Raw genomic sequence first — 15191 nt, 5'->3', positions numbered from 1 at the left:
CCACCCAACACACAATATTAATGTATGGGATGCAGTACATCTGATGTGCCCTAGTAAGGAGAGGGAGGGGTCTTCTTGTCACCATCCTACATAGGTAGCTTACAGTAGGAGAAATCTGAAGCTGAGAGGAGGAAGAAAGAAAGAAAGAAAGAAAGAAAGAAAAAAGAAAGAAAGAAAGAAAGAAAGAAAGAAAGAAAGAAAGGAAAGAAAGAAAGAAAGATAACTGATATTAAATATATATGGGAAAGGAAAAGAAAGAAAGAAAGAAAGAAAGAAAGAAAGAAAGAAAAGAAAGAAAGAAAGAAAAAAGAAAGAAAGAAAGAAAGAAAGAAAGAAGGAGTATTCCACCCCACACACAATATTAGTGTATGGGGGTGCAGTACATCTGATGAGCCCTGGCAAGGAGAAGGAGGGGGTCTTTTTGTCATTATCATACATATGTAGGTTATAGTAGAGAAATCTGAAGCTGAGAAAAGAAAGAAAGAAAGAAAGAATGAAAGAAAGAAAAAAGAAAGAAAGAAAAGAAAGAAAGAAAGAAAGAAAGAAAGAAAGAAAGAAAGAAAGAAAGAAAGAAAGAAAGAAAGAAAGGAAAAGAAACGGAAGAAGGAGTATTCCAACCAACACACAGTATTAGTGTATGGGGTGCAGTACATCAATGTGCCCTAGTAAGGAGAGAGTGAGAGAGAGAGAGAGAGAAAAATAAATAAAAAAAATAAATAAATAAAAAAAAAAAAGAAAGAAGGAAAGAAAGAAAAATTAAATAGCTGTTACTATAATTCTAAATGATTTTACTAATGATCTTTTATAAAGACAGAGCTCCCCCCCCCCCCCCCCCCAGTTGTACATATAGGTGTCCTTCCTCTCTTGTGGTATTATAACTCAGTCCTGAGCCCTGGGGTGTCATAGAATCGTTCCATGTCCTACCCCACCACCACTGTGTGCGCTATAGGAAAAAGTGAGTCAGTGTTGCACCACTATCGGATTTTATCCAACAAATTAAATTTAGAGAAAACCCTGTCATATAGAGCAAGAAAATCCATTATCGGCTAGGCTTTCTGCAACTAGTCTAGGTAAACTGTCGCGTATGACCATTTATTGATTGTTTATCGTTTATTGATCTATATTACCGACTACACATTACCATACTATACGTTTTATCATGGCAACCTTGACTGTTCATTTCTGTTTAAGTTGGTCTCGACACATTTCCTATAGCACTCTTTCTTTCTTTCTTTTTCTTTCCCATATATTTCATATCAGTTATCTTTCTTTCTTTCTTTCTTTCTTTCTTTCTTTCTTTCTTTCTTTCTTTCTTTCTTTCTTTCTTTCTTTCTTTCTTTCTTTCTCTTTCTCTTTCTTTCCTATATATATTTCATATCTTTCTTTCTTTCTTTCTTTCTTTCTTTCTTTCTTTCTTTCTTCTTTCTTTCTTTCTTTCTTTCTTTCTTTCTTTCTTTCTTTCCCATATATGTTTCATATCAGTTATCTATCTTTTAATTCTTTCTTCTAATTCAGTTCCTTCCTTTTTTACTTTTTTGTTTTCTTTTCCATATATATTTCATATCAGTTATCTATTTTTATCTTTCTTTCTTTCCCATATATATTTTATATCAGTTATCTATCTTTTCTTTCTTTCTTTCTTTTCTTTCTTTCTTTCTTTCTTTCTTTCTTTCTTTTTCTTTCTTTCTTTCTTTCTTTCTTCTCTTCTTTCTTTCTTTCTCTCTTTCTTCTTTCTTTCTTTCTTTCTTTCTTTCTTTCTTTCTTTCTTTCTTTCTTTCTTTCTTTCTTTCTTTCTTTCTTTCTTTCTTTCTTTCTTTCTTTCTTTCTTTCTTTCTTTCTTTCTTTCTTTCTTTCCTTCTTTGCTCTGTATCCCAGATTTCTCTACTATGACCGATAATACGATAATGATAAAAAGACCCCACCCCCTTGTGTTAATTACTACAATATCAATTAATAATAATCAGGATTTCTCCCCACACTGTTCAGAACCCAAACCCCAAAAATATACAAACAATGACATCTATCACGTTTTGATCACATTAGAAAGTTGTTGGCAGTTCTGGGATCTCCTGAAGTAAATGAGAAGTTTTCTGGGTGTGAAATATAAATGAATGAAATGAATGAATGTATAAATAAAGGAATGTGATGGGTGGACGGGTGATGGTCTCTTACCGGTGACATATTTTACAGTGAAAGAAGAGGGAGATCGGGAGATTTCCAGTTCCAGGGACAGTCCCCCAGTAAGGCTGAAGAAGCCCCGGAAAGCCCGCACCGCCTTCACCGACCATCAACTGGCGCAGCTGGAGAGAAGTTTCGAGCGACAGAAGTACCTGAGTGTTCAGGACAGGATGGAGCTGGCAGCCTCACTCAACCTCACAGACACCCAGGTCAAGACTTGGTACCAGAACAGGAGGTGAGAGATTAGGCATTAATAATTGGCATGAAAGTCATCCTTCTCTGCGACACTTTTGCTGGTGACATGTTATCGTGTATTGTGGCCACAGGCTAACAGGCAAGCAAACCCCGAGCTGTTAGCAAAGCCATTGGAGCAGCAGGACACTTTTTTAGGTTGCTCAGATACAACTGTATAGGATTGGAAAAATCAAGGGGAAAAAAAAACAAAAAAAAAATTTGCTAGATTTTGCCGCAATTGATGAGTCGCTGGGAGTCAAATGCACATGAGTAAATACAAAGGAATTTTTATTTAAATAAAAAAAAAAGAAAAAAAAATCAATGATTTAACCCATCAATAGAATGATTACAATCGTGTACAAAAAGTAATTGGATTGAGGTGTTGTTTTTCTGTAATTGCTACTACCTTGCAAGCTGTCAAATGCATATAGAAGATGTCAAAGGTAAATTAAAACTTATTACCAACTCAACAGTCCCACTCAGTTATGAGGACTGACTATATATTTTATATATATATATATATATATGTGTGTGTGTGTGTGTATATATATATATATATATATATGTATATGTATATATATATATATGTATATATATATATATATATATATATATATATATATATATATATATATATATATATATATATATATATATATATATATGTATATGTATATATGTATATGTATATATATATATATGTATATGTATATGTATATATATATATATATATATATATATATATATAGCTGAAAGGGCAGACGATGAGATAAGAGGAGACACACTGTCATGTGATCATTTTAAAATAAACTCATCCCATGAATGCTATAGTTATTTGGCATAAATATTGCATATACTTTTTTGTTTTTTCAAGTTTATCAGTAGGACCAAAACATTCCTATAGGTGACTGAATAGGTTGTCTATACTATGCAGCACCCCACTTCCCTAATCTGGTTATATGTTTTTCATTTTTATTTTCTATTTTATTAACTGTGGTCAGTGGGAATATATACATTTTCTGGTATTTTATCAATGCTGCCACAGTAATTTGTTTGGACCTAAATTTAATATAAAATACTTTGGTAAGAAGCATAAATACATTTTCTGATATTTTACTGTTACCAGTGTACATTTTTAAAATATAAATGTAATATAACTAATTTGATAGGAAACATAAATATATTTCCTGATTTTTTTATTGTAACTACTGTAATTTTTAGATCTAAATGTAATATAAAATAATTTAATAGGAAACATAAATGCATTTTCTGATATTTTATTACTGTTACCACTGCAATTTTTAGCTTGAAATTTAATATAAAATAATTCACTGAATTTCTTTTTTTTTTTAATTTTAATTTTTATTAATTGGTTAGAATATTACAATGTTTTTTTCCCTGTAAAGGATAATGGCACTTTAGAGATGATCCAAAGATTCCTCTAATTATAACACCTATTCTGTGAATAGGATTACCAGGTGGAGGTGTATTAAGTTACGTTTTATCCACGTGCTTAGACAAGATGAATGACTGGAATTATTAACACAGTTGGCACATAAGTCTCTTATTATAAATCACTAAGCTATAATGTAACCATTGTAATTATATGTGTTTTAATAACCCTCTTTGTCTGGGAAGGAACATATTTGAGGCACACCAGTAATAAACATATTAGTATATTTATTTTTCCTTAATTTAGGATATTTTCCAAAACAATACAAACAATTCTGAAACAGAAATATCACATTTTTTAACAACAAAATTTTAGTGCATTTTTTATTCGTATTTATGAATTTATTCATTTATTTAGAGCAACTCTGGCTACTTATAATTATCACATATTGCAATACCACATATATATATATATATATATATATATATATATATATATATATATATATATAGACTTTTATATATACATATATATATAGACTTTTTTGTTTTGCATTTTTCTGCAAAGCTAATTTTTTTTTTTTTTCATGTGTAAAATGTCCATAGTAAATGACAGGTTCTTTTTTGTGATATACTAATATTATCATTATATATTTGCTTGGCACATATAAAAAGCATTGAAAGCACATTTTCTAGGATAATCTCAGGGGGGGGGGGGAATCACAAACTGTCTTATTAAAAAAAAAAAAAAGAGAGAGAAAAAAAAGAATATTTTGGGATGAATATATATATATATATATATATATATGTGTGTGTGTGTGTGTGTGTGATAAAAAAAAGTTTCAAGACACCACAATAATATTCATATACATATACATTTTTTTGTGGTAACCAGTAGCCTGTTAGTAAAATAACAAAGTTGTACTTTAAATAAACATGGCTATATAACACATTGACACATTAATAATAAATCACCAATTGCTGCTTTGAGCATCAATAATTAACAGCCTGTTTCCAGTAATTACACAGTTATTATAATTATGAATTATGAATAATTTAGTCCTGAAAATAGGACTATTTCTTTAGTAGAAGAACGCGAGAGTCTCAAAATATATGAGGTTAACTCTGCAGCGAATGAAATTGATTTATTATAGAATATGTACAATAGATTTTGACAATCCCAGCAAGGTGTCCTAAGGGGATCACATTGACTTAGAAAGGAGAATATTTATACATGTCCCTTGGTCTTTCCTGGCTTACAACTTTCACTTCAGTTTTTTTTTTTTTTTTTTATTCTTTTAGATTTGTCTTTCACTTTGCTGCCTTTTTGGGCTTCTTCATGAATACCCACAATAGATTTGTTATTTTGCTAAAACTTTAAAATGCACAAATGACACATGGGTTTAGAACAGGTCTACTTTTATTATTAAAAAAAAAAAGTATAAACAAAGCATGTATACAGTATATATACAGGGTATATATAGATATATAGATATCTATAGTTCCGTCTGTACACACACATATACATACATATATATATATATATATATATATATATGATTTAAAAAAATATATATATATGATTTAAATATATATATATATATATATATATACACACACACACACATTAAAGAATTTAACATATATTTAAAGAATTTGCCCATTTCCCTATTAATTACATATTTATTCCTTAATCTTCAACCAAGCATTTTCATTTTTAAATAACAGCATAATGATGTAATAATCGTATTTATACAAATCTTTCAGATTTGAAAATCTGCCAGTATCAGCTTAGATTTGAAGGCTTGCTGAAATTTTAGTTGCCCATCAATATTCTGCACCCCACACTGCCAAAGGACTACATCCTAGGATTTTAGGGCTGTTTATTTCATCTTTTCCAACTTTTAAATATTCCGGACTCCTGTGCATTTTTAGCACAGTGCCCCAAAATAATATTTTTCTTGGTGACAGCTTACCTGTAAAGCTATGTATGTAGAAACTTCTAAATCTACATTAATGACCTATTTTTATCATAATTATTTCACAGTTGCTGCTTAGCAGCCCCTGAGCTGTGATTTTATTTCTCAGTGTGCGGGCAAGCCCAGAGCTGTTAGGTCCCACAGCAGTGGTATGCACTGCTAGAGAAAGAGTTACACCTACGCTGCTCCATATAGTAAATGATACCTCTACAATGGTCTATTAAATATGCACATCTGTTTGTCAGGACAAGATTGCTGCAGTGCCTTTACATCATACAGATGACAGTCCAGCTTGTACGTAATTAATTAGGTAGTTAAATACATTTGTACATGGAAAGATAGCTCTGAGCTACAAGTAGGTGCTTGTGGATCTGCTACTATTGTAGGAGGTATAAACAAAAATAGGGGAAGCCCTCATTTCTCATTCTGCAACATTCCCCAGTCCTGTTCAACCCTCTTGCTGCAATTTAATTTGAATAAAACGGGGTTAAAGTTTCTTTTTCCTAAAGTGTTTGCATCACTGGGGCCCTGGGCTTGTTTGCCACCAAAGACACTGTTTATATGGCATTTGTACATTGTCCTCCTATTTGTATAGGCTTCCTCTGGTGCTCTCTCCGACAATCAAAAACCTTACACTATTAAAATGATATGCGTATGACTGCGCTAGGGTCATTAGACTGTAAGCTCCTCTGGGTCTGATGTTGGGGGGAAAAAAAAGAGTCATTGTTCCATGAATGATCAGACAAGGGGAAGGCACTGCACCGCTATATACTGAATTTGTTGTGAGAACACATATGGGTGTACGTTTAATAAACAGTGTTATGCAGGAGTTAGGTGGTGTTAAGCCTTGTAGCGAAGAAAGAGGGGAGTGTGGGACTTTAAATGAGTACAGCTGGACACATAACTTTAATCAAGTATATAACCTGGATGGTCTAAAGGATCCGGGAAAAGAGGGGGGACCCGACGAATTGTATCTAAGGCCTATGATTAAGGGTTATGTAACACACCAGATATGGGTATTGATAATATTTAATTCATATAATTGGTAAAAATATGGATACATATAATGATAACATATCTAAAAATTCATATTCAAAAGTAATAATCAATTAATTGTACCAACCAATCTTCTATGGGTGCTCAATCTCAAAAACACATAAAATTTGATATACAAACACTTTCATGTAACCCAAAAAATGGGGACCCATAGAAAATGGACATCACATACATAACTTCAAGCTTAGCATGTACAGATAAATATAAAAGATCACATATACAAATCACATAAATAAGAAATGAATACATTAATGAACATATCCAGAATATATATATATAAAAAGACCAAATTTCATATGAGATTAAATTCTGTATAAAGACATATTTATGAGTAGGAAGAAACTTGAATGAAGTATTTAATTTGAGTACTTGTAGGCTCGACGCGTTTCATGGACCTCCGTCCACTCATCAGGAGCATAACAGAATTTATATCTGGAAAATATTACCAGAATATTAATATAGAAGGGGAGAAAAGGGGAACATCAGAAAAAATAATAAATAAATATGGGCATGTATAAAATAAACACTACCTTGAGTAGTGTGGATATCTTCTAATAATCCAATTCTAGGAGAGGAGGTATAGGGATAAGCCGGGAGATGCCTGACCCGGGGCTGAGGCGTGGACAGTATCCAACCAAATGGGGAAAAGTGGTGTTAAGCCTTATCACAGAGAATCAGGGTGGTCATTTCTTAAGAGGTGTTTAAATAAAGTGGAGTAGGAGTCATTCTTGGGCCCTATGTACTCTAGGCGCTTTTCCACTACATGGAACCGAACGGTTCGGCTCGCTTTTGCGCTTTTCCACTGCATGGTACCGCATTGTACGGTGTTGGAACGGTTCGGTACGGTACGGCGGCGCTTTTCCACTACATGGAACTGAATGGTACAGCTCGCTTAAACAGTACCACCTAGGTTGTGGTTCCAAGAGGGCCGTACCGATACCATATCCCACAATCCTTTGCATGCAGCCTTGACTGTTTGTCACTACTAGCCACTGATTGGTCAGAGAATCGTTGTTATCCCACCCACTTACTACTTTAGTGGAAAAGCAAACCGTACCAAACCGTACCAAACCGTTCCAACACCGTACCATGCGGTACCATGCAGTGGAAAACCAAACCAAGCCAAGCAGGGCCAAGTGGAGCCGAGCCGGTACTTGCAGTGGAAAAGTGCCATAACTGACCCTGGAGCACCTGCACCCCCTGAACTATGAGATGTTCTATTTCAAGGGCAGTTTACTGTCCAAAGTGAACATTCACTTGGATTACTGTAGTTATGTTTCCCTTGAATCCTCCAATCATGTTGAAAAAAAAATTGTGGTTAATTGCCCTTGATTGGGTATTCCAGTTGAATACAGATTCACCCTATTACTCGCTAATCTCAGTGCATGTTCACTGGGCTAAGTCAACAGTCCCTACTCTGTCAGTCAATCAGCCCATTTGAAACTTCATATGCCTATGTTCCCTCTAACGTTTAAATTGGGAACCTGGTTGGCGGTTCTGACCTTTGCCAAGTGCTCCCCATCCAGTGGGGTTATTTTTTAAACAAATACCCTGTGGTTGCTTAGCAAAGCCTATGTTCATTGTAATGTGAATATCAGTAAATACGGTAAACCTGTGTTCACTTCTAATTACCCAATCCTTTGTGAGGGGAATTTTAAAAAACTATATTTTTGGAAGACATATTGCTTGATTCAATTAAACAGAGCTTCAGAAGTGCCTACAAAAAATGGAGGACTTTCTGTGTGCCCACTGGAAGCTTAAGGTCCACCAAATGTACCAAAAAGACATACAATTAAAAACCAACATTTTATACTACTCATGAATCCTAAAATTACATAGACAAAAATTATTATTTAAACATTTTATGATGATTGATGGTCAGAGTATGCGTTTTTAGGATTTTCTGAGTCTTTTTGGTACATGTGGGGGTTCTTCAATTTTCAGTGAGCACATAGAGAGTCCTCATTTTTTGTAGATACATATCATGTGTTTAATGATAGAGGATGGTGCCCCTAGGGAATAATTCACATCTAATCATTGTTTAGATATATTTTCTTTATTGTAGATTCCACTGTATAACTCTTTGCTCTTAAACTGAGCTTCACCATATTTACCAAGGTCAGTGAACATTTACTTTGCTAAAGTGGGCAGTTTGTACTGTTTTAGTAAATCAACCACGATGGGTCCAACAGAACTCTTTGATGGCTCAGTAAACCTTGGTGGATGGGGTGCTGTGGGGCAAATGTTGGATCACCCATACTGCCCTAACAAAACAGATATTGGAATCTCCTCTGCCCCAACACCAGTATGAACATCACCTAAATGACAGTGTTTTAGGGCAAATATTGTCATCTTGCAGTGGTCACTGTGTTCCAACATTAATCAATATCCTTATGCAGAAACGGCATGCTGGGATATGTATTTCCACAAAAACGTAGTTTTGCAGAATTCTAAGTTCTGACAGCATAGTGGGTAAGTGGTTAGTTCTTCCAACTGGCAGCACTGGGGTCATTGGTTCGAATCCCAACCATGGCACTACCTGTCTGAAGTCTGCATGTTCTCCCTGTGCCTATGTGGGTTTCCTCCCACATTCCAAAGACATGCTGGTAGGTTATTTGACTCCTGTCTAAATTGGCCTTAATATATGTATGTATGGATGTGAGTTAGGGACCTTAGATTGTAAGTTCCTTGAGGACAGGGACTGATGTGAATGTACAATATATATGTAAAGCGCTGCGTAAATTGTTAACGTTTTATAAGTACTGGTAATAAATAAGTTAGCTATAGATATTAGATGGTTGGTTTTTCTATGGCCTGGTCATCTTTACACTTGGTTGTTAATCTGGAGGTATCTGCAGTTCGAACCAGAACTTTTTATCCAAATTTTCACTACAGGAGCATTTCATTTTCTGTTTAACATGTTTTGCTGTTTGGGCAAATGCCATTTCCTTAGTTTTGAATGCTTTATTATACGGAACTACTTATGCATATTTTAATCCACATTGCAGTTCTGAGTTTTAAAAATTAAAATACTCGCAAAGTCGTCATTTCAGTTTGTGTAATCACCCTTCTATTGTACATTTTAAAATGCTGACTATATTGGAATCTTCCGTAAAACCTTGCACTACATGTGGGATGCATTCAGCTATATCTAATGATGGAAAGCGCCAATTGGATTCATTTTATTACACAATTTTTTAGCTTTTTGTGTCAAAGCTTGCTCTGTTGCTTCCTATTGACCCATCAAAATAATAGGTGGCCTTACTGGCCAATAATAACAGGTAGGAGGCAGGAGAGGGTGGGACATATTTCAACATCAAAAGGAAGTGACAAAGATACTGGAGCAGTAACCTAAAATAATGTGTAGGTACTAAACTATCTAAACTGTATGGCCAAAGTCTGTTCGGTACTCGTAGTGTCAGGTTTACTTTAAGAGGTTGCATTTGGTAACCGGCAGGGCTAAGTGCTGGGGAATTGTGTATGATAGACTTGCCCTTCCTTCTGGTTTGCTTACTATTGACACTTTGGGGTTGATTTACTAAAACTGAAGAGTGCACAATCGGGTGCAACTGTCCATGGTGGCCAATCAGCTTCTAACTTCAGCTTGTTCAATTAAGCTTTGACCGTAAAACCTGGAAGCTGATTGGTTTTTATCAGGAGCTGCACCAGGTTTTGCACTCTCCAGTTTTAGTAAATCATTCTCGTTATTTCGTTCTCTATTCCTGATCTAAAAGATGCGATAATGTGATCCATTTAATTGTTAGAATTTTATTAGCACACAGTATTTATTGTATAAACTGCAACTGTCATTTTTTTTTAGAGGTTTCCATAAAGAAATACTTTTTTAAAAACTCCAAACGTTATCTTACCAGTCTAGTTTTGATGTGAAACACCCAAATGAAATTCAATTTAGGAAAAAAATGGAAAAAAATGATTAGCCAATTGAAACAACCCTTAAGCAAATTACAATTGTAAATGGTAAATTAGAGTTTAGGCAATCCTACCATAGTGTGGCATGATACTACGACTAACGATATATCTATTATAATACGGACTAAGCTCTTTCCTAGCGTAGTGTACAGTCATCATAAAAAGTATACAACAAAAACTGAACTGCTTTCTTTTTTCCATTTGTTTTTTTTTTTTGCTAAACTGTCTTTAAGCTGTTAATCATACAAAAATGTGATGCGCCAGAAATATAAAATCAAAAAGTGATGACAATAAATCATATCCAGTTCATAAGGCACATAGCAATGTGTGTGCTTCCAATAAAATGATATAAAGAGTGTCCCGTGTTCAGATGAAGAAAATCCAGTGATGAAAACAACTTGTAATCACCAATATAGTGAATCCCTCCACCAGGTGAATCAGCCTCTCACCTTTCTGAAGGACCCAAACGGGCCAGCAATCACATGTATCATTGATCAGACTTCCAGGAAAGAGCCACACTATATTGCACCTCGAGGGATCCCGGGACATATAGAAAACAGATGAAGAAATCTAGTGCTCTCCGCTTACTAATGAGGGTATGCTTTATTAGAGAAAGGCAGATCAACTCACATTTGTCGGGCACTCAGCTGTGCCTGCTGTATAATCGATGTCAGCGATCTGTTACCAGAGAGAGACTCTGCGTCGGCCACGCACGCTCCGCCCCCCTATACGCGTTACGTCGAGCGTAATGCTCCTTTGACTTCCTCGGTAGGGGTCTTTAAGCTGTTACTGTACTATAAAAACACATTATCTTTATTAGCCTATCCAGAGATAGCTAATTGGCAGATATATTCTAAGACCTCATGTTTTTCCTCTATGTTTAGTACAAGAAGCCATTAATAATTATATCTGTGCTGTAATGCATTGATGAAACCGCTTAGATCACAAATTGCCCAATCCCGGTAGTCCCTGCATCAGTTTAGTTAAGCCCTTCCCACCCACCCCTCATTTCCTGTGACTTCAGATATGGATTTCTAGGAGAGAACAATGCATGTCTACAGGTATCCCTGATGCATTCCATGTTCTCATTCCTACTCTTTGCTCTGTCCACTGTAGTTCACCATACACAGGGGCTGCCTCCTTCAAGCAGATTGTGATCTCCAGTGGTCACATGAATGCAGTGCAGAATAGAATTTGTCGTTAATGACTGAATACATTGGATTGGTTTTCTAAAGTTAAAGTTCTCTGCATTGTTACTTAGTTTAATGAAGATGCAATATTCACTTTATTCATCCAATCATATGTAGGTGGAGGAAAGTCCAGTTTTTTTTTAATTCTTCTGCACACTACTGGGTATTCTAAGAGAACATTGGTTTAGTTAGTTATGCGAAAAATGTGCTCCATTAGTAAATCACACCCATTTAATCAACAAAATCAAAAAATAATAAGAGCATATGTCTTCATTATTCTTAGTCTTTGTCTTCAGTTACACAGACATGGCAGACATGATACAAAGTACAGAGAAAAAAAGGCATAGGTAGAAGAGTTAAAATCTGCCTGGCGTTTTCTTAATGAACTCAAAGCACTAATGTATTTTATTAGTACCCTTATATTTAATATAACTCAACTTAAATCAAATAGAATAGGGTTGTAGAGTAGTAGAGAAGAGTATGCTATGAGCTCCTCTACTACATCAGAGTGCATTTGTTTAAAGTGCTAAAGCAGCAAAAAGTCGAAAACAGCCCTAATTTGAGCCACTTTTAACCAATCCTGAACAGAATGCTAAAACTGAATATATACTCCAAATATAATGCCGTGACATATAGCAATAAATTATAGTGTAAAATATAATATGTCAGCAGAAAGATAGATTTGTTCTATTAGATAATTCTAAATATTGTGTATCAGTTACCATTTTAAATAACTGCACTGTTCAGGCACTCAGCAGGATGCAAAATATATTAAAATCTCTAATTTGATTAATCTTTATTTAGAAGGGTCACTTTAAAATTAATATAATATTTTTGATAAGAATAAAGATTTTATTGTATTTAAAAACATATATGTGGTTTGATGGCCTATGCTTTTTTATTTAAAAATTCCCTTTATCCAATTAAATCATTATGTTATTTGTACACCAACCTCTAAGTTTAAAATGCATTTATATTACTTTACTTAAAGGGTCAGTCCACCCACAATTAGTAGTACAGCTTTTAGTAGAGGAAGTAAACCACCTGACAATTTTGATATCTCTTGAGGGCCCCATTGTTGAGTTTTTCGTGGTGGATCTGCACAAATTATATGTCCATTATAAAGGACTCTACCTCCTGGATTGTTTTTTAACGCCTATTCTAGAGAAAGTATTAGGAGGAGCTAAAACACACAAAGATGAGTGGGAAAACCTAGAAATCCTAGGAGGCTAGGAACATAGTCAGGAATGGTGGCAGGGTAAACTCACGTTGAAATTTAACAGAAGGGTTGACTCAGCTCGTTGTGCTCCACCTATAAGTTAAATATCACTTTTGGGTGGACTGGCCCTTCAAGATATGATGCACCATATAGCAAAATTGAATGCCAACATAGTAATTTTTTTTTATTGCCAACAGGACAAAGTGGAAGAGGCAAACTGCAGTTGGACTGGAGCTGTTGGCAGAGGCGGGTAATTACTCTGCCCTTCAGAGGATGTTTCCTTCCCCATACTTTTACCCACAAAGCCTTGTTTCCAACCTGGATCCCAGTGCAGCCCTCTATTTGTACAGGGGACCTACAGCACCTCCACCAGCTTTGCAGAGACCTCTGGTGCCCAGGATCCTCATTCATGGACTTCAGGGTGGCGCTGAGCCCCCACCTGCCCTGCCCCCTTTGACAGGAGTCATTCCAAGGGCGGCACAGCCCCGATGAAGACGCCTACCTATCACCTACCGGGTGCCAATGCCATAGGTTGCAGATTAGCACCACAGAACAATAACAAATGAGCAAGAGAGTTTCTTGTAGGAACGGAACAGCCCTACAATATCTTTGCTTAAAAGTGACCTTCTATGCCTAAGAGGACAATATGGAAACCTTCAAGATTGAAGGAAAGCTACTCAATGCGAACCCCTTATTTCTCAGAAATCGAACAAATGACAGTAGCTATATGGAGTATGTCTTATATCTACTATACCTAAAGGGACCTTGTAATAATACATATTAATAGAAAATCCACAAGCTTTTCCAAAAAGAAAAAAAAGTTTGAACTGTATTTAGCAAACAAAGGGGGGAAATATTAAAAATGTAAAGAACTTGCTAAGCACTATATTTCTATGGCCTCATAAAATAACCCTATTATGATTCTAAAGAATCTATAACTTTTTCTTTTAAAGAAATGTATCCCCATTCCTTTGTCTGTTAAATGTGAATTTTTCCTAGTTTGTGGCCATTCTTGCTCCTCACAGCTAGAAAAGTCTGAACCAGGAAAGAAAACATCTCCTGTGATGCAATGTAAGCTGCCATTGCTTTGATATGTAAAAGCTCTGCCGTCAATTAACTGGATGTAGTGAAGGGGTCGGTACAGGCACAGTGCTTCCAAGGGTTTCGTCATCTCAAGGAGTCAAAAGTGTTCATCGGTTGTATTTAATGTATTGGAAAAATCCCTTATTGATACATTGCCCTGATTCAAAATTAAGCCAGTTTTTGTTTTTCAAATGAAATATTTACAATCAGCTCTTAGGCTATATTCACATCTATGTTTGTGCCGTTGTAGGAGGAGAAGACACAATACCCTACCAAGAACACACCGAAAAATGCATATACGTGCATTTTCATTGCGACTCCTTTGAAGTCTTTGGAGCCAAAAACACACTGCGCTGCGTGTAAAATAGTCCCTGCACCCTTTCCAAAAACGCACTGCAGGAAATTGCATAGATGCGAACAGGACCCGTAGAAAATAATGTTAAACGGACTGGATTTCTGCAGATCTGTAACCTCACTAAACAACACACAGGCGTGAACCTAGCCTAACAAGCTATTTTTTTTTATCTGTTAAACACATTTAAAATTTTTTCTAAATCTTACATTTAAAAAGGCACTTAAAGCTAATCTAAACCCAAGGACAAAAATATAATACATTGCATTTTATCAGTACTTAAATGTGGTAGCTGCATATATTTTATTTCTTATGTTTTTTTCCCCTCTTGATTTTCACCTAGTGATCCTACTAGTAACATACTTCCTGTCCTAAGGCGCCATACATTCAATTATGCCTGATTGCATACAAATTGAAAGTGTTTAAGTTTGACCTCATATTATATGGTTTTGGTAAATCTTGACGTGCAGTAGCCAGGAATCGAACCCGGGGCTCCCCTAATGGTAGGTGAGAACGCTAACCATAGAACCAGCGAACCACTGCTGTTTTTGGTAAATCTAATTGAAAATTGTACACAC

The 15191-nt window shown here is 35.2% G+C and overlaps 1 protein-coding gene across 2 annotated transcripts in view; it reads left to right on the top strand.

The window, feature by feature from the left end:
* Positions 1-13681, top strand: part of BARHL1 (BarH like homeobox 1) — a 16212-nt gene extending 2531 nt beyond the window's left edge. For both annotated transcript variants that reach the window (XM_082262787.1, XM_082262786.1), the window contains exons 2-3: positions 2191-2413; positions 13376-13681. In XM_082262787.1, the coding sequence (XP_082118913.1) occupies positions 2191-2413; positions 13376-13670 (518 nt within the window). In that variant the 3' untranslated portion in view covers positions 13671-13681. The remainder of the gene's footprint in view (positions 1-2190; positions 2414-13375) is intronic.
* The last annotated feature ends 1510 nt before the right edge of the window (positions 13682-15191 follow it).

This window comes from Pelophylax lessonae (genome assembly GCF_965119305.1).
Source record: "Pelophylax lessonae genome assembly, chromosome: 7".
In the NCBI taxonomy this organism is placed as follows: domain Eukaryota; kingdom Metazoa; phylum Chordata; class Amphibia; order Anura; family Ranidae; genus Pelophylax; species Pelophylax lessonae.
The sequence above is the reverse complement of the archived record's forward strand: the minus strand, read 5'-3'. Positions and strand labels throughout refer to the sequence as shown.